This window comes from Camellia sinensis, chromosome 13, assembly GCF_055761805.1.
Source record: "Camellia sinensis isolate YWXY chromosome 13, ASM5576180v1, whole genome shotgun sequence".
NCBI classification, from domain to species: domain Eukaryota; kingdom Viridiplantae; phylum Streptophyta; class Magnoliopsida; order Ericales; family Theaceae; genus Camellia; species Camellia sinensis.
In genome coordinates this window covers 88,728,336-88,749,557 of record NC_138973.1, presented here as the reverse complement: position 1 = coordinate 88,749,557, position 21,222 = coordinate 88,728,336, and the positions used below count along the sequence as shown (strand labels likewise).

The 21,222-nt window shown below is 41.0% G+C and overlaps 1 protein-coding gene across 1 annotated transcript; it reads right to left on the bottom strand.

Annotated features, from left to right (window-relative positions):
• Nucleotides 1-374: 374 nt before the first annotated feature.
• On the bottom strand, nucleotides 375-10,806 carry LOC114256649 (putative pre-mRNA-splicing factor ATP-dependent RNA helicase DEAH5). The gene is made up of 2 exons (XM_028196304.2): nucleotides 7,364-10,806; nucleotides 375-1,087 (listed from the first exon to the last, which is right to left on the bottom strand). The coding sequence occupies exons 1-2, from the start codon at nucleotides 10,522-10,524 to the stop codon at nucleotides 694-696; spliced, it is 3,555 nt and encodes a 1,184-aa protein (XP_028052105.2). The 5' UTR covers nucleotides 10,525-10,806; the 3' UTR covers nucleotides 375-693.
• Between the last annotated feature and the right edge of the window lie 10,416 nt (nucleotides 10,807-21,222).

Sequence of the window (21,222 nt, the reverse complement as noted above, 5' to 3'; positions counted from 1 at the left end):
AGTTGATTGGATATCGACAGACCTTTCATCAACTCGAATTTGAATATATAAAAAATAAATATATAAGTATTAAACTAAATACAAATATGAGTAGATAAATGGTCTATTGATATCCGATTAACTTGATTTTTTATAAATATATTCTACTCGATGTTCTTTAAAAATTAAACGGTTCAAATGATGCAAATAAAGTCCAAAATCATTCCCATAAGCCGCACAACAATCACGGCTGTGCAAACCGCACAATAGTGACCTTTATCCCGAAAAAAAAAAGGTCATATTTAGCAAGTAAAAGGGTCATTTATAACATTAGTCACATATCATGAATATTCCTTGGAATTTCTAATGGGAGCATTTACAACTGAGAATAGGTCTAAACAAAGTACAAGAAATCTCCATTAATTAGATAAATAAAAGAAATTCACCCTCATAAAATTACCAACAGGGCATCAAAAGGGTTGTAGTACAAAAAGCTTTTAGTGCATCTCATTCAACAAAGTTCAAGATTTACATCATTAAACCTCAATCTGTCCTATGCTTAATCAACCCCATCACTAATACAACACCATTCTATGAAAAATAAACATCTTTGTGTTGAAAGGATCCCATTTTCAAGTGTCAAAAAATCGCCTCACCAATGAATCAAAGTTCAAGTCTGGAATCAACCCAAAGTAATGACAAATGAAGCAAAAATCAAGCCCGCCTTTTACTCAAACGCCAAGAATTGGGTTCATGGTATCTATCATAAAGCGGTTCAACGCGTTCTTGACGCTTGCGCTTGCTCATTTTTGTGGGGTCTGCTACTTTGAAGAATCTCGGTGCTAGTTCCACAAGCCATTTAGGGTCGACAACTGTGACCTCTCGCATGTACTCCTTTGTTGTCATTACCAGCTCGTGGTAGATGACCCAGTCTGGCTGTCTCTGAAAAAGAGAACTGCTCGGATGTATGTAAACGGGCTGGTTTTCGACCAGTGTTCTGTAACCCTCTTGTGGATCCTTTCTTGCTGCGTGAAAGAAAAACCCAGCTGTGATGGCTTTCCTAATCTTGGTGAAATTTTTCCCAGCACTAACAACGTCCAATTTATACCTGCATTGCAGCATCAGTTAGAAACTTATGAAAGAAGTTAAGGTCTAAAATTATTCCATTGTTCTTTCTAATTAGAGTAATCAATGATTATTCACTGCAAATTAATGTAACTACCAGAAATTATACAGTCAAGTGCACATGAAAATGTTTTGTTTATACAACACAATGATCAAATGCTTATCTATTATCGAGCTTTGCATATAATGGTTTAAGTTTAAGATGCCATGGAGGAGTGGTGGAGCTAGGAATTCAATGTAGGGGTACATATTAATCATAACAAATTTTTTTTTTTTTTCCATAATAAAATAACAACGAGATATTATTAAACTCAGACATTCAAAAAAAAAAAATTCAACGTGGCTTACAAAATCACAACCACCAACCAAATTCTATTAATCCAACAATGAGTGAGAAACAACCAACTGAATCTACAATTAACAAATCAAACTCTATCAACCAACCCAACAACGAATCCCACAATACCTCTTGACCTTCCACTAAAAAGTACATTAGGATGGCTAGAAGGATAGAATGGTGCATTTATAAAATTTCAAAAATACAAGAATACTTTACATGATTTAAGGAGGGGCACTACTACAATTTTATGCAAAATAAATAAGACATTATCTTTATAGATAGATATACTAGTATAAATATTAAAATTTGAGAGGGGGACACTTGACCCCCCCGGCCTATGCTAAAATTTGGGGGGGGGGAGGGGGGGGGGGGGGGGGGGCACTGATGTTCACAGGTATTCCAATCACTTCAATAATCTCTTTAATTTATTTTCTTCTTACTCATCTCTATTTTATATTTTTTGTAAGAGGAAGGGGGATCGATGATCATACATAGTAACTTATGGGTTTAACATATTGGGCAGTCCAATTTCACACTTTTTGTGTACAAGTTTCACAATCTGATTTTAGTACAACAAACATACAAAAAGTGCTATTTCAATAGCCATCATGACCCTCGTATGAAGGTTAAATTTATATTTTGGTTTGTGAAGAATATTATTCTCGTTTCTTCTGTCAGAGATTGTGCACTCCACTCCAACACCCCATTCTTAAGGAGACTACTATTATTTTTCCACTAACAAGAGCACCTAATATATTCCAATCTAATCCCCACCCCCAAACTCCTATCTCTGATTTAATCCTCGCTACTCATCCATCTTAAATCCCTACAGAACAAAGTAAGCATAGAAAAATAACTCAATTTTAGCAATATAATAAACGAGATTACACTACAGCTTTACTATGGTAACAATACATGTTTATGGTTCTTATCATGACTACTGAAATTTCCATATGAATTTTTCTTTCTGTCTGTCCTGATAACATATAAATTTCACTTACATTTCATGCAAAATCATATATTAATTTTAAGAAAATTGTTTACTACTCTTTTTGAAGTCCCATCTATCCCCAAATGTCAGAATCTACAAAATACTAAAGTGAGGAACATATGAACTTGCTCCTAATTGATTTTTCTTTCTCACGCTTCAACTTTGTATTTCCCTTTTAATTTAACAATGGGCTGATTACACTACAAGCTCCCCTAAGATTTTTGATAATTATAGGGACTTCTCTTGAGGTTTTTGAAATTACACCAACCTTTCTTACTTTAGTTGACAATATACACAAACCTACTATTTATTAAGTTACCGTTGGACTACTACCCCAAAAAAATGATGTCAGCATTTTTAAGTGTTTAAATACGAAAACCACCTTTCTAAACATAACCAAACATCCGTATTCTATATATTATCATTGTAACCAAACACCTCCCTCCACTACCACCCAAAGTTTGGTCTCTCACCCAATGCACCACTTGTGTCCGCGTTCCCGAAGGTACCCCGTCTCTTTCAAGAGGTTTTGCGTCATGTCAAGCCCTGGCAAGGTTTGCTTTACATCGAATTAAACCACATTTTCCACTGCTTGTGCGGGGCCCCATCAAACACATGGCAGCAGTGTTTTAAAAAGCGCGCTTAGGCGTGCGCCTAAGCTCAAGGCGAGGCAAGGCGCAACTTTGCGCCTCAGTCATGGTGAGGCGAGGCGACACAGGTGAAGTTCTGCCTAGGCGATGAGGCGAGCGCCTTATTACGAAGCGCAAGGCGAGCGCCTTGTGCACCTCGGCTTTCTTCCATTCCCAGGTTCTACTCTCTTCTCCTCTTCTTCTCTTCTCTTCTCTGCTTCTTCTCCTCTCTCTGCTTCTTCTCCTCTGCTTCGTTTCTGCTTCGTCTTCTCTTCCCTTCTTTCTGTCTTCTTCTTGCTCCTGCTTCACGATCGCTCTCTCTCTCTTCTGCTTCGTTTCTGTTTCACGATCGCGAGCTCTCTCTCTCACCTTCTCTCTCACGATCGCGGTCGCGATCTCTCTCTTCTGCTTCGTTTCTCGTTCATGATCACTCTCTCTCTCTCTCTCGTGATCTATCTCTCCCTTTTATCTTCTGTATTCATATATATATATATATATATATAATATTATATAATACCGATTATATAATATATAATATATAATCTACAATATACTTATAATATATAAAATATAATTGATTTATATATATAATATTATACCACACCTATTTTATAATATATAATATACTTATAGATAATATGTAAAATAATAATTAAATAAATTAATTATATATATATATTAAAAATTAATATTTTGCTTAATAAATAAATAATAGATAATAATATACATATTAAATAAATAAATTAAAAAAAATTAATAGATAATAAATAGATAATAATATACATATAATAGATAATAATATACATATTAATAGATAATAAATAAATTAAATAATATATAGATTAAAAAATTAATTTTTTTTTTCTTATTAAAAGAATTAATAATATACATATTAAATATTTGTTTATATTGGAAATTGTGCTTTATTAATATTTTGCTTAACTTCTATAACTTGCGCCTCGCTTTGGTGAGGCACTCGCCTCGCCTCGCGCCTCGGGGCTTAGGCTCCAGGTGACCTTGGCGCCTCGATGCACCTAGGACTTTTTAAAACACTACATGGCAGCACAATGAACAAGCACCTCCACCACAAATCCATGACAACACAATGTAATCTGCTCACTTCTCTTCTTCACAGCAGCCAAATTGGGGGTTGTGACAACCAATTTAATCAACACACTTGGTCTGACATTGAAGCTCATAAAGTGAGCTCAAAGTACACAACCCAAGAATGAAAATACCATTCCCATATGGACGTACCTTGCTTGGCTCTCTCTCTCAATGGGTTCATTAGTATTGAAATGTGTTGGCTCTTCTAGAGTGGGTTTATGTGGACGAAGAGACAGATGTGAGTTTTTTCATCTCAAATGGGTTTGTTCACCTCTGTCACCAAGAGAGAGATGTGTGGCTTGAGAAGGTTAGGTCTTCTGAAAATTAGATTTAGTTGTACATTTTCTGATTTTTCTCCTTTTTTTTTTTAGATTGTATAAGAACTAAGAAGCACGGATACGGATGCGGACAAGGGACACAGTGATGTCAAAAAAATGGGAACACGGACACGGACACGACGGGGACACAACAATAAAATATATTTTCATATATCTTTATTTGCTATCTAGATTAACATTACATACACAAACAATAAATATTAATAAAATCTAACTTGAACCCTATATTTTAAAAAAAAAAAAATTACTTTTAAATTAACGCTTCCAGTTATATCTTTTTTTATGGATGATTTATTAAATATTTAAATCTCAGGAAAACAAAAAAACAAAAAACAAAAAAAATGAAAAGAAAAAACAATAAACATTCAATATTTAACATTTATCAAAAACACTAAAGAAAATGATGAAATAGACAAGTTGGCATATCCTTAGTGTGTCCCTGACATGTCTCTTGAAAATAAATTAATTAAATAAGGGGACACGCCACATACATGTCCCCACCTTGTCCTGGCCGTGTCTGTGTATCCGACAAGGCTACGGCACTTGTTTTGAGGTGTCAGTGCTTCATAGTATAAGAAGATGGTGGTAGCTCGGTGGTGGGGGCAAGCAATTGCAAAAAGAAGCAACTAGAGTAAGGAGAAGGAAATGCTTCACATATTATAAAGGCCAATTTATCCAAGCTCTTCTGTTCTAATTTCAGTGAGCGGCTTTTGTAAGTTCTAATACACAGGATGTTGACTAAAAAAACAAATTGGCAAGTAAAGAAATTTGAAGGTTTTTCTTTCATTTGTGGACATGAGATAAGAACGATTGGTGATCTCTTAGCATGTTAAGGAACATTGATTTGTCCATTTAACATTTAATGCAAGGGTATCAAAATTTCAATATGAGAAGGGGGCTTCAATCCTTACTCCTTATCCCCATCTTCGCCCAGGCTAATGGGGCCTTACTTATTCAAGGGGAGTGTGGAGCCTCGAGAAGCACTGTTGAGAGGAAGATCCTTGGCCCTTTTCATTCTTTACAGGGTCCCAAACATTTCTTCAACATAGGTGACAATGAGCGAGGCAGAGATGGAAGAGATCAAACATGGGAATTAGAAGCTCGATGGGAGCTGCCAATGGATAAAGTGGACGAATTGAGATTTGATTCAAATCCAATCTAGAAGAATATCTAGTGTGAGGCCCAAAAGATACTGTTTCGTTTCCTAAATGCTTCCACATGAAAATATAACTTTATTTTTTACGTTACAAAAATATTTATATTTTATTATATCAAAATAAAATAAAAAAATCATTTTCCAACTTCTACACAATTGAGTGTCAGCAAAAAGTCTTAATTATCTATTTTAAAAATCTTTATTAAAAAACAAATTAGAGTTTTTAGGATTTTAAGTTCATTTTATTTTATTTTAAAAAAGAAAAACAAAACAAAACAAAGGGGAGGGGATTAATAGACATAAATCCAAATTGTTTTGATTTTACTCATTGACGATCAAATTATTTTACTCAAAGTCCATGTTTGTCCAAATGATGGACACATGTGTCCTAGGTGTCCGAAGCATGTCTAGTTTATAAAGAACCAACACAAATATGCCACCTTCTTAGAATAGTTAGTGACTCTTAAGCTAAGAAGCACAAACAGTTCTAACCTCGTTAGACACTTCCCAACACGTGTCCGACACTCGTCAAAATGTGTCTTATTTTTTATAAAGCTTTTCAAATCCGGACACTCTTTGGACACTTTGCTTGAACACGTGTCTACCGATTAGACACTCATGAAACTAGTTACAAGTTTGAACTAACTTAGGACACAATAATAAAAGAAAAAAACAATGTAAATTTATAAAACAATTGTTATATTACATTTTTTTATTATCTTTGAATGATATATTCATAGATATGACATATAATAAATATATAAAATTATATATTTTGTCCATGTCCCCCACGTTTCGTGTGCTGCAATTTTTTGAAAATTGGTGTGTCCGTGTACGTGTACGTGTCTGTGCTTCTAAGCTCTTAAGGTTACTCAAAGTTATTGACAAACCTACACAGGAAGTACCATGAGAACCTTTGGCAACTAACAAGGCAATCAGATCAAGAAAGTATTAATGGCACAAAACAAATATTAAGTTTGAGAGCACTGCATATATTTGACCAAGAAAACATGTCCATAGAAGTAACTCGGAAAACAACAGTAAAGCATGGTAGAATAATGCTGGAAAACACAGTTTCATGCACCCTCTCGGTAAATAATAAAGTTTGATTTTTCAAATATTTATGGACCCAAATATCACAAGCTAAAATATCCTAACAGCAATCTAAAGACACCAATAAACATTTCCTTCCAAATATTAGGTTCAACAACTAGCAAGTAGGCCATGTCGGATCAAACATGGATGCAATTCACCATGAAATGACAAAATTATGAATGGGAAACTTTAATTCACCATGAAATGACAAAATTATGAATGAGAAACTTTCTATCTCAATGGTAACAACATCAATCTTTTAAGTAAAGGAAGCATCTTTGACCCCCAAAAAAAAAAACTATGAGTATTATCCAGATGAATCAACCAACAGGATAAAGAAAACAGTTGAGTAAAAGTCAGTTTGTTATTTTTTGGTTCCATTCTGCTTATTTCTATCAGCAACCAAACAGGACAGGACTACACAAAGTTGACAAACACAGAAAATAATTGAAAGGGAAAAGAAACATGCACATCCATAACAGAGGTCCCATGCAAATGAAATGGCTTGAAGCAAGAAATGTAAATGCAATGCATTAAGCAAAAGCCCTTAACAAGAAAGAATTATTGAAGCAAATTGCAACACAAAGAGCTAGAAGAACGTACTTGTCCATAATAGTGAGAAGCTGTTTCCGGACATCCTGTGCTCTCCTCAAAGATCGGGACTGAACAAAGTTCTCAAAACACCATGGACCCGAAAAATTCTTGGCCTTCCAAGCCTCATAAACAGCAAGTAAAGTCAGATGGTCTCCCTCAGGCTGGAAAAACTTGGCTCTTTTTTGATCAGCTTGGGCTTGCTTCTCCCTGGGCCTGTAGAAGATGTTTCCAGTCTGAATCATTGCAATAATGGTTAAAATCTCATCACTACATCCAAGATCTACACTGGCAAGTAGCATCTTAGACAACGGTGGATCCAGTGGAAATTCTGCCATTTTCCTACCCAATTTGGTCAGAAGCCCCTCCTCATCCAGAGCTCCTAGACTGTACAACTGTTCCATGGCAGAAATGAGAGCTTGAGGAGAAGGTGGGTCCATGAAATCAAAAGATAGGAGATCATTTATTCCCATAGCTTTCATAGTAAGTGTAGTCATTCCAAGATTTATCCTTTGGATTTCTGGAATTGAGGTGGGCGACATTTCGTTATGAAATGCGCTTTCGGTGTAAAGGCGGTAACATTTTCCTGGTCCAGTTCGTCCAGCACGCCCAGCTCGTTGCTTAGCTGATGCTTGTGAAATCGGTGTTATGACAAGTGAATCAAGCCCTTGTTTAGGATTGTAAACATTTTGCTTAGCAAACCCAGGGTCGATCACATAATATATTCCGTCAATGGTCAAGGATGCTTCTGCGATATTGGTTGCTACAACCACTTTCCTCTTCCCTGGAGGAGCAGGGTCAAAGATCCTGGATTGCATTTCACTCGGAAGTGCACTATAGACTGGTAAAATAATTAATTCGGGAACATTTTTCCCTAAACCTTTCATCCTCTCATAAAGGCATTGGCACGCGTGATCAATCTCCTCTTGACCAGTCAAGAAGAGGAGGATATCACCCTCAGGTTCTGTCAAGTGGATCTGTAGAACAGTGATTAGAGATGCATCTAGGTAGTCACTTTCTGGCTGCTTGGTGTAGAGTATCTCCACCGGATAAGTCCTTCCAGGAATTGTAAAGATATTGCAGTTAAAGAAATAACCCGAAAATTTCTCTGCATCTAATGTGGCAGATGTGACAATCAATCGAAGGTCAGGTCTCCTCTTTACAAGCTGTTTCAACAGTCCAAAAAGGACATCAGTGTGGATTGTCCTCTCATGAGCTTCATCAAGCATTATAATTGAATACTGAGATAAATTCTCATCAATCAAAATCTCTATCAGAAGCATACCATCGGTCATATACTTGATTACTGTATCAGGTCCAGTACAATTCTCAAAACGAATGGTGTACCCAACTTCCTCTCCTAATCGGCAGCCAAACTCTTCAGCAACCCTCTTGGCCACTGACATTGCAGCCACTCGACGGGGCTGAGTACAGCCAATCTTGCCCTTGGTCGTGTACCCTGCTTCAGCTAGATACTGAGTCACCTGTGTTGTCTTGCCTGAACCGGTCTCACCAATCACCACCAGAACCTGATTGTCATGAACAGCCTGAATCAATTCATTCTTCAATTTGAAAATAGGCAAGCTCCGCCTCTGCTCCTGGATGGAGAGCTTCGATCTCTGCCCAAAAGTCAGGGCTTTCCCGAAAGCATCCTTTTTCCACTCAGGCATGTCATAGGCTGATAAACCAACCCCCCTAAGCTCTTGTGCAAGATGCCTCTCACCTGTTTCTGGCATTGGGTCTTCCCACGGACGATTAAGATCTTTTGGGATAGAGTCGAGCATTGTTCTCTGCTGCTGTTCCCTTACTTCTCTCCGCTCCTTTATGAGAGCAGATTGAAGGGCTGCTGCACGACTCAATGACCCTTCTGGATTCTTAAAAATCTTAACAGGTGACATATCCATAGAGTATCGGCTCTGTCCTTGCAAGAAGGCTGGTTCATCTTCATTTAGCTCAATTTCAAGCTCTTCCTCAGCACCCTCTTCTTGATAGAGCAACCCATCTCCATCTTCATCATACATGGGATTCTCCCTAGCATCCAGAACACCTGCAGCGATCAGCTGCTTAGCTTCCCATTTCTCCGGTGAACTCATTCTCTTCAATGGTCGCCGTGATGGGACAGTATCATCCTCTTCAGTAATTCTAATCCCTGAAAGACCAGTCCTAGTCATAGGCCCCCCATTGTTTGATCCGGAAGGGTTAGTCCGAAAAGGGTCATTATCTGAGCTCTTCTTCAATGGAAGCAGATCTTTACCAGTATCCTGATCAACATCCCGCATTGAAAGACTCAACTTTTGTCCCGACATTGATATCACTTTCACATAAACCTCCTGATCCCGTTTTACAACATCCTTAGCGTTACCAATCCTTCGATTCGCCATCTGCGAAACATGGACCAGGCCCTCTTTGCCCCTAAAATCATTGAGCTGAACAAAGCAACCTGTATCCATCACTCTTGACACTCTTCCCTTATAAACCTGATACAATTCAGGCTCATTGGAGTAATACCCACCATCTCTTCGGTCCCTCCTATCATCATCAACCTCCCTGTTATCCCCATCTTCTTCATACCCATCTCTCCTATGCCTTTCATGTCTATCCCTATGCCTTCCCCTAACTCTATCCTCTTCATCCCCGTCTTTGTGCCGTTCACCTCTACCACTCCTATCATATCTCTCTCTCTCCCCCCTATGCCTCTCTCTCCTATCTCTATGACCTCTATCCCTTTCTCTGTCTCTGTCCCTACGTTTTCTAATCTCTTCTTCTTCCCCATCTCCTCGATGTTCCCTCGTTTCAATCTCAATCTCTCTCTCCAATTCCTTCACTCTCGCTCTACTATCCTCAATCGAAAGACCCGGAAAACTCGATTTCATACCTTCAGACCCATCTTTCTTCGAATCTTTGGCCGATTTGGACTTGGATTTCGGAGGCAAAATAGCGTGAATTATAGTTAAAAGAGTGCGGACGAAGTAATCAGGCATTTCAGCACCGTTCTCCTTGAGCATCGAATCGAATTCCTCAACAGTCTCGCAGTTCCTTCCCATCTCGGTAATGAATTCGGCCAAAACCTTGTCCCCAAACCCTAAGTGGGACTCGAGCTCTGTACAAACCTTGGAGACCAATGAAAGGTACTCTAGTTTCTTCAAACCATCTTCTTTGGTCTCCAAAGCCATTGCTATACACACAATGCATATATATGTGTCTGTATGATATATATATATATATATAGAGAGAGAGAGAGAGAGAGAGAGAGAGATAGCGTTGGTGGCGCACCTGAAAACGAGTGGAGATCGAAACCCTAGTTGCTTTCGATGGAGCTGAAGATTACAGAGAAGCTGAGGGGAATCCAGAAACTCTTCGATTATGAATTATTCAGGGGCGGTGTTTTAATAATTTTGGGAAGAATCGGGAGATTGGGAAAAGTTTTGGGGCTTTAGTCAAATTAAGAAAACTGTTGGGCCAAAGATGCAAAAGACTGAGAGAATGGGCTCTTTCACTGTTAAAAGTTGTTAGAATTGAGGTGATTTTACTTGGATCCAAAAAAATTATTTAGTACCTCTAGGGCATGTTTGATTGGAAGGATTAAAGTATGGGATTAGGATTATTAATCCGTGGGCCCAACCATCCTATGTTTGTTTTGACATTTGGTTTAGGACTATTAATCCAATGGATAATTAATCCAACAAATTTGTAGGATAATTAGTAATGGGGTAGGGGTGGGATAGTTAATACCACACTAATTTGATAGGATTATTAATACCTCACTATTAGTATTGTGAATCAAACATGGCCCTAATTTCTTATTATTATTTATTAAATTATTTACAATTAAAATTTATTTTCGATACACTTTATGTTTTTTCATAAATTATTCTTTAAAATAAAATAATAATTTATGGTACACCAAAATCATTCATTTCTGTAATTTTATTCACATTCTTCTTTTTCTTCTTTCGTTGATCCGTCAATGGCAGTACTTTAGTGCTTTTCCTTGAGGTTTCAATATTCAAATCATCAGATGGCGGTTTGTCATTTTTCTCTAATAACTTCACCGCTTGATGATCAATTTAAATAATATAATAATCAAACAAACGTGTTTCACAATCTCTAAAACAAAAAAAAAAATAAAAATAAAAAATTTATTGTAAACTGAAGCTCATTCAATCTTTTCACAAGCAAAACATTTCCAAAATCCACCTCTGTCGTGATATACCCAAATATAGACAAAGATGAAGTCGGTTGTGTTCTTCACATTGAACTTGTTTGTTTATTCAATTTTTGTTTTGTTTTTTTCTTTTTTTTTTTTCCGTCTTGTATGACTCTCTCTAGGGTTTTACTTTTATCTTTTTTGTTCTATATTGTGTTGCAATCAGACTAGATTCGAGTTTGAGTGAAGAAGAAAATGAAGAGAAAATAATTGAAACTTAAGAAAGAAGATAAAAAAAACTTGAATATAAAAACCATGTATAAATAATTATGGTGTACCATAAGAAAAAAGAATATTTTATTTTAGGATTTAATGTTTATTGTCCTTATTAGTAAATTTACATTAAGATATACTAAAAATTAAAATTTCAAAATTTTAATTAAGCATACTAAGTTACTTTGGGTGAAAATAGAATCACCCAAATTGGAGCTCTTTCTTTTTATGCCCATTAGGCCAAAAATATGCCTTTATTTTCGGCCCATCTTGAAGGGATGTGAGGTGCTCACACCATAATACGGTGGACCTTCTCACACCAAATCATAGCCCACATAAGTGGTGATTTATAAACCTTTCCGCAAGAAGAAAAGAGAATCTGGAAAATGGGTTTGAATTCAAAATAAAGAGGCGCAATGCTTTGTGAAGCATTATGGCTTTTTCCTCTTGTATAATTTTCCAAAGGTTGTGACTTTCTATAAAGTCACCATGATGTTTATAAATACTTGGCCAAAGTAGTGTATTAAACTCACTTGATTTCCAACAAATATTACATTTTTCGCTTTCTGGATTTTTAGCCATCTTGTGTAATAGACACCCTCACAGGATCTCCAATTAATTTACCATTGTAAAGTTTATCTTTTAGTGGTATCAAAGCCTTGTTTACACATAATCGCAGATGTTGAACTATAGTCCGGAAGAACAAAAATTTTCTGAATCTTTTTACCGAAAATTCAATGAGTTATTGACCGACAAGTTTTAGCATTGGTTAATTATGTTTGTTTATTCAATTATCACCATCGCTTTGTATTCCCAGAGAAATGTCTAAAGAAAATAACAGTTGGTGATGACATTATACAAAATCTTACCGAAAGTGTAGCCGAATTATACCAATGGAAGAAATTTTACGAAATAATTTTCGATCCTATTAGCATCTTCACATTAGTACCATCTTGTTCTTCTCAGAATTTTGATCACAACAGTGAAATTCGTTGTGAAAAAAGGCAAAGGATTGAACCAAAAGAATCAAATTTCACAGTTTGGTCTCTGACACCCGTCACTAAAGAAGACAACCGGAGTAATAATACCATTGGTGCATCTGTTTTGAAAATTCAAGCTATTGGGCCAAATCCAAAACCAAAAAAGAAAGGTCCAAGAATTAGGCTCACAGCAAGAAAACTTGTTGCACTAGGCTTAAGTATTGAAAAGAATCATATTGGGCCAACCCAGCAGGCGGCCCAACCCAGCACAACAGAGACCTAATCCAGTAGTCCAGAGTCGCGGCCCATCTGTCAGTGCCTAGACCCGCGCATCGGCCCAATGCCCATCGACCCACATGTTGGTCCAGACGCGCGCCCTTTTGCCCTACGCCTTTGTAATAACCCCGACCCCAGATTAATGTTAATTCGTGCTTAGTTAAGCCTAACAATAATTTAGGAAGGATTTGGAACTAATTTGCATATGTATTGCATTACTTTTTGTGTCTCTATCTGTTCGTTGTAGAAAGATTTGTTCATGTTTTCGTTTTGAATTACGAATTGAAAGCCTTATCGGCGCCCGATTTCGAAATTGACTTGATATATGTGCTAGTTAGAATTTATAGAATTTTATGGTAGATTTAATTAAAGTTCGGTTCGGAATGATTAAACTAGATTAAAATAATGCTATTATTTACTTTTTGATCACTTACCACTTATGGACCATTTTAGACTCCACTATCTCACATTTTCATTTCACTCCTCTATTTCTCTGATGCAAAATGTAAGAGAGAGAGAGAATTAAAGGGGAAGTTGGATTCAACAAGGGATTTGCTTAGAGTTTAGGAGGAATAGAAGGATTTGCATATTAGAGCCTTCACATTGAGGAATTCAAGACTTGAGGTAGGCATTCACCCTATTAATTATGGAATTGATTTGTTAATGTAAGAATTCTAGTGAATTAAATGGACTCATGTTAGGTTTAAGCTAAGATTGGTGATTTGAAGCTCAATACATACATGCATGTTGTGGGTAAGTGGTTTGGAAATACTCTTCGGGATCCTGGGGAACGCTCGTGATCCTTTTCTGGTCACCTGAAAAAGAATAAACACTCCGGTCGGGGGTACCGAAATTAGCACTCCGACGGGCAAGTTAGTATTTACATTCGAGGAGGCTTGTATTCTAAGCTAAGCATAGTAATTCTCACATGTCTCTTTAGGACTGAAGATCTTGTATTTATAGTATTCTCTTGAGGCCTTCGGGCCTGGTCCACTCCTAGTCCTTGCCATGTACTTCTACACGGCCTTTGTTTTACTGGTAGAAATGCCGGCTCTTTTATTCTGCCCCAAAATTAGATAGGGTCAATGCCGAATAAAAGTTATGTTCTGGACCGAATTGGTCTGCTCCTGTTCATTCAAAATTATTCGGCTCCCACAATTGCCCCCCAAACACTCCACTAGCACCAGTTAGTCGGCGTGTTTGGCTTCTAGTCTGGAGGTTAGAAATCCGGCGGTTATTCCTCTTCCCGATACATGTCAGAACGCGTACATGCTTCTTGGTCATTATAAAGCTTTCTCGCCCCTTCGTACGCTGCCTCCATTTAATGTGATTTGAATTTGTCTCTTCAAATGTATGCTCTGAATACTCGAAGATATCTGGCTCGTCTTCTAGTGGGACTCTTGCATTCTGCGGCTTCTGCAACCCCTTGTTTCTCGATCTTTCCTTCTCCTCTTGTAAGTTTTCTTCTCCTACATGTTTTTGATCCCCCCTCTTTATCTGCTTTTAGTTTTCCGTAATCCTTGAGTCGACAAGAATGGCAAAACATTTGAAAGAGCTCATTTCTGCGGATCGAATCTCCAGCTTTCGATGCCACTTCTCCATTCCTGACGACGTCCATCTGTCACTTGTGGAAGACAGCACTACTGATATAGTGAGGGAAGACGAGAACACAATCGTCTTTCCTCTCCTATCGATTGTTGAGGGCGGCGTCCGTTTTCCTCTTCACCCACTTTTGAGGGCCGTTCTTCGGTACTAGGGTCTTATTCCTTCCCAGCTCAATCTGAACTTCTTCCGCATCATAATAGGCATTGTAGAGATAAATCGGCGTCTTAGAGTCAATTTAGGTATTCCCGCTATTCGACACTGTTATGTTATAGCCAAGTCTACTGGCCGTCTGGGACGCTACTTCCTTAGAGCCAAGGACACTGACCACCACTTAGTGACCATGCTTGCTAGCTCTTGCAAGCGTGTCGATGACGTGATGGTCGTTGTCCGCGGTAATTGGGAATTCGACGAAGGGGAAGGTCACCTAGATCCTGTGTCGAGGCAAAAAGGCGAACCAAGTAGCCGACCAAATCACTGTTTCTGTTACTTACATATGCATGTATTCGGTACTTTAGCTCACCTAATCGTTTTGTCTACGCAGGCAGCGACTTGAAGAGAGTGTTGACTTCAGACGACAAAGTTGTGCTCGCAGAAATTAAAACCGCGCTACAGTTCGTCGGCCATCTAGACCTTCAGAAACAAGGGAGGGCAGCCTACATTCTCCTAGGGTACGAGCCAACCTACACGACGTTCTCGGCGGCAGATAATATTCCCATCACGCGAGGCGATAACTAACTGACGGCCCTCATCTTCCCCAGCTTCAAAAACTTGAGGCAAATTAGCCTCGAATTGTCTAATTCTAAGCACGTGGAAGGACAAGTTGCCGAACCTATCGCCGAGGACCCGAAGGAGTTGGCCGCGGAAGTTGATGAAGCCATCAATTCGGCCTTTGAAGAAGCCGGGTTGATCTCTCCTGATCCTCTGTCTACATCAGGCCGAGGGGACGCCGAAGATATCTTTACGAACTTGGGAGATCTTCCTGGAGATTTCTCTGAGGATATGGCCGGGGATAATCTTACGCAGATGGCACAAAAAAGGAATACCGAACGCATGGTCGCCCGACAAAAAGCCGTAGCCATCCGTTCCGGACTTATCCCGACTGAATCTATTGCTCCCGTTGTCGTACAAGAAACAGCTCACGTTGTCGTGGCGGAGACAGAAAAGGAGGTCGAGCGCCCGAGTACGGAAGTTCGGCCGATTTCAGAGGATCGGGGCGAAAAACGAGGTGCCGAGGGTGAGGACGGCTCCAAAGGGAGCCCCTTGAAAAAACGGCCACGCTTGGAGGAGTCGGTTGTGGTTGTTCCTTTCGTTATTGAGCCAAAGATAAAAAATATGTCGATCTCCTCCGAAGCGTCGGCTCTGAAGGATGCAGCTGTGGCACTAAGCCTGGCTGCCTCGGTCTCCTTGCTGGCTGACAAGGCGACGTTTCGTGCCGAGCCGGATTTGGCAACAATAGCATTAGCTGCCCAGTCGGCTTTTCTGGTATGTGACTGAATCTTTGGTTTGGTTTACATTTGATGTTTGTTGGCATATGACGATCCTTTGTTTTACAGACAGTTGGAAGGATCGCAGAATTGGGCCGGTGCCAGCATGACGCTGTTGAAAGGATTGGCCGTTTGCAATCTAAAGTCGAGGGTCAAAGGAGCAGGGCGGAGTTCGAGGCAATGAAAGCTGTGATGGAAAGCGCGCGAGCCGAGGCTGAGAAGGAAAAGGCCAAAACTACTGATCAACTCAGGGCTGATGCCGAGGAGTGGGCAAATGCGAGCGAGGAGTCGCTCAAGTTAGCCAAGGAGGCGCTTGCCAAGCTGGATGCCAAGTTTGGAGAGTTGAAGCTGGCTAAAGAGAAAGCCGACTCTGAGTCCTCGGCAGCGTTTGAGGCTGGGAGGAGCTCCGCCTTTAAGGACTCTGTAGAAGAAGTCCCCAAATTCGAGAATCGGGGGTTCACACACGGCTGGCTCACAGCCCTTGCTACCACTGGAGTTACATTGGCCACGCCAATTCCCTATGAACAAGCGGACGTTGAGTCGCTTGAGTCTGACCCTGAGACTTGATTTGGGAGACATTCTAGTTTTGTTAGCTTTTTTTTTTTTCGATTTCAATGTCTGTTTTTGTTTAGTAGATTTTCATCTGTGTGGGATTTTCATATGTAAAATGTCCGTTGTTAGCGCCCAATTTAAGAATGAAAATTTCATATGCTTCCTAGATATTTCTCGTATTGTTTGTTGTATGAGTAGACAATTAGGAGAATCAGTGGTTAGGACAAAATTCCAAGACTACGTGAGACGGCAGACTTACAAACCGACTGAGCTTAGCGATCTGATTAAAACAATGAATCTGCCCTTGCCCCAGCGAGTTCGCGATCTTAGAACGCCGAATAACACGTCCACAAGAACCTTGTGTTGAGGCATCGATTCGGGGAACGGCTGGGGCACTTAAGCCGACTAGATTGATGAATCTGCCCTTGCCCCAGCGGGTTCGCGATCGTAGAACGCCGAATAACACGTCCATAGGAACCTTGTGTTGAGGCATCGATTCGGGGAACGGCTGGGGCACTTAAACTGACTAGATTGATGAATCTGCCCTTGCCCCAACGGGTTCGGGATTGTAGAACGCCGAATAACACGTCCATAAAAACCTTGTGTTGAGGCATCGATTCGGGGGACGGTTGGGTCACTTAAGCCAACTAGATTGATGAATCTGCCCTTACACCAGCGGGTTCGCGATCGTAGAACGCCGAATAACACGTCCATAAGAACCTTGTGTTGAGGCATCGATTCGGGGAATGGCTGGGGCACTTAAGTCAACTAGATTGATGAATCTGCCCTTGCCCCAGCGGGTTCGCGATCGTAGAACGCCGAATAACACGTTCATAAGAACCTTGTGTTGAGGCATCGATTTGGGGAACGACTGGGGCACTTAAGCCGACTAGATTGATGAATCTGCCCTGGCCCCAGCAGGTTCGCGATCGTAGAACGTCGAATAACACATCCATAAGAACCTTGTGTTGAGGCATCGATTCGGGGGACGGCTGGGGCACTTAAGCCGACTAGATTGATGAATCTGCCCTTACCCCAGCGGGTTGGCGATCGCAGATCGCCGAATAACACGTCCATAAGAACCTTGTGTTGAGGCATCGATTCGGGGAATGGTTGGGGCACTTAAGCCGACTAGATTGATGAATCTGCCCTTGCCCCAGCGGGTTGGCGATCACAGAACGCCGAATAACACGTCCATAGAAACCTTGTGTTGAGGCATCGATTCGGGGAACGGCTAGGGCACTTAAGCCGACTAGATTGATGAATCTGCTCTTGCCTCAGCGGGTTCGCGATCGCAGAACGCCTAATAACACGTCCATAAGAACCTTGTGTTGAGGCATCGATTCGGGGAACAGATGGGGCACTTAAGCCCACTAGATTGATAAATCTGCCCTTGCCCCAGCGGGTTCGCGACCGCAGAACACCGAATAACACGTCCATAAGAACCTTGTGTTGAGGCATCGATTCAGGGAACGGCTGGGGCACTTAAGCCGACTAGATTGATGAATCTGTCCTTGCCCTAGCGAGTTAAAGATCGTAGAACGCCGAATAGATGCGATTGGGGCATATGATTCGTTTGGCGTCGGGTAGTTGGCGCTTCAATATTGAGGGGATTGCCTCGGAGGTGCTGCCCCCGTAGGGAATAAATGGGCTTGTACTTCGTGAACGAGGGTCCTATTTATGTGCTCCTTTAGCATTTCAGTCCAGCTGGTTGAGGAAGATTAAACAAGCGCAAATGTCAAATAAACTTTTCTTTAACAACAGGGGCAAAACGAAGACTCTAGTTGAGCTGGGAGGAGCTATGAATCGAAGCAGTGAACCTTCATGCACGGGCAGTAGGACTTCGAGGGATCGGGAAAGGCAGCAATCTCCTCGTCGTCGGAGTAGGTCACCCAGGAGGGTCAAACAGCCACAGCGTAAGTCTCCTTAGCTTGGTTCCAGCAGGCAACCTGACGCGACTCATCGCCCATTAAGTTTTGCAGTTTTCGTGGGTAATAGACCAATGACAGAGGCGGAATCAATCATTCGAGATCCGAATGTGGCAGTCGAGTTTGCTCGACAGATTTTCCCGCCCGAAGTTCAACAGTCGATAGTAGATCGACAAGATTTCGAAGTGTTTCGCGAGGGCGTTCACGGGGCGGTGAGGGGACTATACACGGCTTATGAGATCGGCATGCGTCTCCGCGCCACTAGCCGGGACATAGAACAGAGAGATGAACGCATTCGGAAGTTAGAAGCTCGCGCCGAGAAGGCCGAACGCGAGCTAAGGAAAATCAAGTCTGGCGGGCCCCAATCAACCAGCCACCCCAATCCGGTTGTTGAAGAAAGGGTTACTCAGAGGTTGATTAGCAATGCGATCGCCGATCGTAATACGGCTAGCATGTTCGCGATCGAGACTGCGAGGGGTACAACCTATGAAAAAGGCTTCCATGACGGCCGAAAGTCAGAATTCAGAAGACCAAGGAGAAACTCGCCGAAGAAGTTTGCCGATGTGAAAATCGTGGATTTAGGCACGGTTGGATCAAGGCGCTTCGGCAAGCTGCGAGTCTCCAATCGAGAGGGTTGGATTCGGCGTTTCCGTTGTATCAACAGAATGATTTTCCCTTCTCCGCATTCGAAATTAAGAAGAGCGATGACGAAGAAGCCGCCGAACCCAAGAAATCCTTGTAATGCTTACGTAGATTGAAAGTGAAATTATGTATTTATTCACCGAATTTAATAAAATGCTTTGTTCTCAATCTATAGCGTACTTGTTATTTATATTAGTGCTCATTTTATTCTAACTTTACTTCGTTGAAAATTTTATTCGGCACACGCGTATTTTCTGCGAAGGCCATTTCAGCCTGAAAGCGTCATGCGCCGATGGGGCTCCGAATCCGGAGGCTTTTTCGGCCCAAAGATGTCATGCGCCAATGGGGCTCCGACTCCAAAGACAGTCAGCCCATCTATAATTTCTGTTTATATAATTAGGCCATTTTAATAAGGCAGAAATTAGTGCATGAAGTGGCTGTGGCACGTATCGATCGGCATGGGGCCAAGATGCTCGGCCGGTTAGATTAATAAATCTACCCTTGTCCCAGCCAGTACATGGACTTCAAGGCATTCACCTATAATTGTCGTTTACATAATTTAGGCCGTTTTAACAAGGCAAAAATTAGTGTATGGAATGGTTGCGGCAAATGTCGCTCGGTGTCCGTCATTTGGAGTTCAGAGTTAATGAAATCGCCTCAGGGCCACTGCAAAGATTTTAGAAACAAAATGCCTCGAATTTGTTGCCCCAGTGACTTCGTTTTCTGTGCACAGACTCGTTTTAGAACGATTTTGTTGTGTGGGGTTACGTAAGTGTGATCGTCGAATGAAGCTTTTCTTTAGCAGGGAAGAAGGTCGGACTCTGGTTGACTCTGATATTGCGACGAATCGCAGTAGGGAAAACACTCGCACGAAAGGCAGGGTGCTTAAGGAACATCAACCTTTAAGTCGTCAAAGCAGATCACCTCGAAAGGAGAAACAGCGATGGCAAAGTTGTCCGCAACCACGGCCAAGAAATGGGGCCGACATAGCTCCGCGGCCGTTGAGTATTACTATTTTCATGGCGAATTCCTTTCTTGTCTTGGATCTTGGCCTTAACATTGTCTATGGTGCCAAAGGTTTCCGCCTCAAGGGCGATTATCTCGTTGGGGTGAATCGTGGACTCGAGCACGGTCAGATCAAAGCATTTTCAAGTTGCGGGTGCCCTTTGATCAGCGGGCATTGACTTGGCGCTGCCGCTTGTACAGTGTGATGTCGTATGAGAATAAATGTTGTAATGCTTCGAATGCGGATGGCTTTTTTTGTAATTACCGTTTAATTGAATAAAATGTTTCATTCCAAAAGTTTATCTCGTTCTGAACTTTTGTGTGTTTAATTTAAGCATCTTACTTTGAATGCTGGCATGTTTTGTCTTGTTCATGCGATTATACTGGTTTCAGCCTACATATCCCTGCTTAGATGTGTAAATGTTTCTATTTTAGAAGGGCGCTCCGAATCGGGAGGCTTTATTGGCCCAAAGATGCCATGTGCCGATGGGGCTCCAAATCCGGAGGCTTTATCGGCCCAAGGACGCCATACGCCGATGGGGCTCCGAATCCGGAGACTTAATTCGGCCAATCGTGACATCCACGAAGGGCGCTCCGAATCCGAAGGCTTTATCGGCCTAAGGACGCCATGCACCGATGGGGCTCCGAATCCGGAGACTTGATTTGGCCAATCGTGACATCCACGAAGGGTGCTCCGAATTCGGAGGCTTTTTTGGCCCAAAGACGTCATGCGCCGATGGGGCTCTGAATTCGGAGACTTAATTTGGCCAATCGTGATATCCACGAAGGGCGCTCCGAATCCGGAGGCTTTATCGGCCCAAGGATGTGATGCGCCGATGGAGCTCCAAATCCGGAGACTTAATTCGGCCAATCGTGACATCCACGAAGGGCGCTCCGAATCCGGAGGCTTTTGAACTAGATTGCAGAGTCAGTAAACAGGCGTTTTTGCATTACAGAAGTGGAAAGTGTACATGGTGAG